This window comes from Condylura cristata, unplaced genomic scaffold, assembly GCF_000260355.1.
Source record: "Condylura cristata isolate star-nosed mole 26May11 unplaced genomic scaffold, ConCri1.0 scaffold00008, whole genome shotgun sequence".
Lineage (NCBI taxonomy): Eukaryota > Metazoa > Chordata > Mammalia > Eulipotyphla > Talpidae > Condylura > Condylura cristata.
Genome location: NW_004567109.1, coordinates 560913 through 563429, shown reverse-complemented (window position 1 = coordinate 563429; position 2517 = coordinate 560913). Strand labels below are relative to the sequence as shown.

At 70.5% G+C, this 2517-nt stretch overlaps 1 protein-coding gene across 1 annotated transcript in view; it reads left to right on the top strand.

Annotated features, from left to right (window-relative positions):
- The window catches only part of ACOT7 (acyl-CoA thioesterase 7), a 60199-nt gene extending 59655 nt beyond the window's left edge, over positions 1-544 (top strand). Inside the window, exon 7 of the mRNA XM_012722052.1 lies at positions 215-544. Coding sequence (XP_012577506.1) covers positions 215-313 — 99 coding nt within the window. The 3' untranslated portion in view covers positions 314-544. The remainder of the gene's footprint in view (positions 1-214) is intronic.
- Positions 545-2517: the final 1973 nt, after the last annotated feature.

The window sequence follows — 2517 nt, the reverse complement described above, 5'->3', positions numbered from 1 at the left end:
GACGCGCGGTCAGGCCCGCTGGCCCTGCGGGCCCCCGGCCGTTGCTCCGTGGGACCATGTCCCCAGCAGGCAAGGGCCTGGAAAGGGGGTGGGGCCTGTGTGCCCCCTCAGGCCCCTGGTCCCCTGCAGCGCCCTGGCCCGGTTACTAGACGGGTGGGGGGTGGGCGCCCCGCCCGTCACTTCTGCCCCTAACCCGCCTCTCTCTGGTCCGCAGCCGGAGACCGAGGACGAGAAGAAGCGCTTTGAGGAGGGCAAGGGGCGGTACCTGCAGATGAAGGCCAAACGCCAAGGCCACGCCGAGCCGCAGCCCTGAGCCCGCCCGCCTGGCCGGCCCCTTCCCCTTGAGAGCTGGTGTCGCGGGGTCCTCGCCTCAGTGTTAGCCTTCACTCCTGGAACCTACACACCAAAGCTTTATTTATACCAGTCAGTGTAAATGCGCCCCAGTATCGTCCCCGCCGCCGCCAGCGCGCCCCGGAGCCCTGGGGTGCTCGCGTGCTGCGCACCGGCGCCCAGTGCCGCTAATAAAGCTGCTGTTTCGCTGGCCCTTGGTGCTGCCTGGTCCTTCTGCCCCTCGCCTGCCTCCCCCGCCGGGGGGTGGAGTGGGGGTGGGGTGCTGCTCCCCCGCCTGGGCCGGCCGGGCCGCACACCGCCTCACACTCAGAGCTGCTGGCCCAGACCCTGGCCAGCTCCTCCCCCGCCCGCTGTGGCTTACGCAGGACACCAGTGCCGGCCCTCCTGTGAGGGCCCAGTGCTGGGAAGGGCAAATCCAGCAAGGGGAGCCCCGCCCTCTTCCCAAAAGCAGCAGCCCCCACTCCTCGGTCTTGGGGGTCAAGGCAGGGATTCTGCCCACTGGTACCCAACCCCGAGCCGGACAGGACATTCCCTGGTCCCCCCAGCGGGGAGGGGTTGGGGTGGGCGTGAGGGGTGTGCACATCCGTGTGGTGCCCGCCTGTGAGCGCATCTGTCCAGCGGCCTCGAGACCAACAGGGCCAAGGCCACTGTGGGTTCCGGGCCCCCAAACTCACCCCACTGAGAAAGCCCCCTAGCAGCACACGCCACTGGTGGCGGTGAATGTCCAGCCCAGGCTGACTCCAAAGCCTGGTGGTGGACGCGGTCACCACAGCGGCAGCCCCGGGCCGCGGCCCCAAGAAGCGAGCTGCTGCAGAGCCTCACGGCCGGACCCTCGCGGCTGTTTCCTGGGGTGGGGGGTGCCGGAGTGAGGGCGCTCCTGCCCACCCAGGCCTGGAAGCAACGAGGCCTCCCGTGGGCAGCCAGCCGGGCTGTGAGGCCAGGCCAGCGACACCAGTGCAGGCGGTTGCCTACGCCTGGAACATTCGGGCTCTTGCTGAAGAGCGGGGCAGCGGGCGCCCAGCCCTCGCTCCCCTCTCAAAGTCTGGGAGGCCCCAGGTTCAGTCGGCTTAATCCCTCCCCCTGCCTGGCCTTGGCGAGCCAGGCAGCTACGGCCGCCTTTCAGGGCAGGTGGGACGGCGGTGCTAGCAAGCCCTGACCACCACACGCAGGCGACAGCGGGTGGGTGGGGCTGGGAGGGGCCCGAGCCATGGCGCAGCGCCCTCTGCCAGCCTGCAGCAGCGTGGCCGTGTTTGCCCTGAAAACGCCAATGGAGCTTACCGGTCCCCTGGGCTGGCCGCCACGGCCAGTGGCCGTATCCAACCAGACCCAGGTGAGCCGGCCAGTCCACGGCTGCCAGGCGGCCTGGCCCTGGGTATCCCCGCCTGCCCGGGCCTCGCTGTGGAGCCTTTCTGGCAAACACCCCTGCGCCCTTGCCCGCCCACCTGAAGGTGCTCGGCAGCGGCCACGCCGGGCGCTGGTGCAGACGTGCGCAGTGGGGCTCTGGGCGCTGGCGCACAGACGTGCTGTATTTAGCTGGGTCCTGGCCGGGTGCCCACCGTCCTCCAGACGCGGGGCTGCCCTTGCGTGGGCTCCCCAAATGGAAGGGCAGGGCTGTGCTGGGCACTCGGCGGTTCTGAGGCCTGTGCCTGGGCTCCGCTTCCGATGGTCAGGCCCCTCCCCCCCCAGGGGTCTCTGGATGCCCCCTAGATGCCCCTCAGCCTGTGGGTGGCAGCCAACCGATGGGAGCCGGGGAAGGGTCGGGGTGATGGCGACAGACCCGTCGCCTCCCAAGCTTCTGGGAGAATGTTCCCGAGCCCTGGAGAAGGGGCAGCCATGGGGAGCTTTGTGGCCGTCCCCTAGAAACCTGGGACACACCCAGGCCCGCGCAAGCCCGGCCCCTTATCTGGAGCCTGGCCGCCTAGAAGTCACCGGCCTCTGCCCCTGCCTCTCCGCGCCCTGCCCACTTGTGCACCGTGGATGTGACTTCCCCAGGGAGGCCCCTGAGCCCCAAACCCTGTTCGCTCCGGGCCCAGCGCCCGTGGGCCCGAGAGCCCCCAGAGCTCGGGCGAGTCTCCCCCAGGGCTGCGGGAACGTGCCCCAGATGGCAGCCAAGGGCCACCGCGAGGCCCGGGCGTCCGGGAAGCGCCCGCCGCCCGCCCTCGGCGC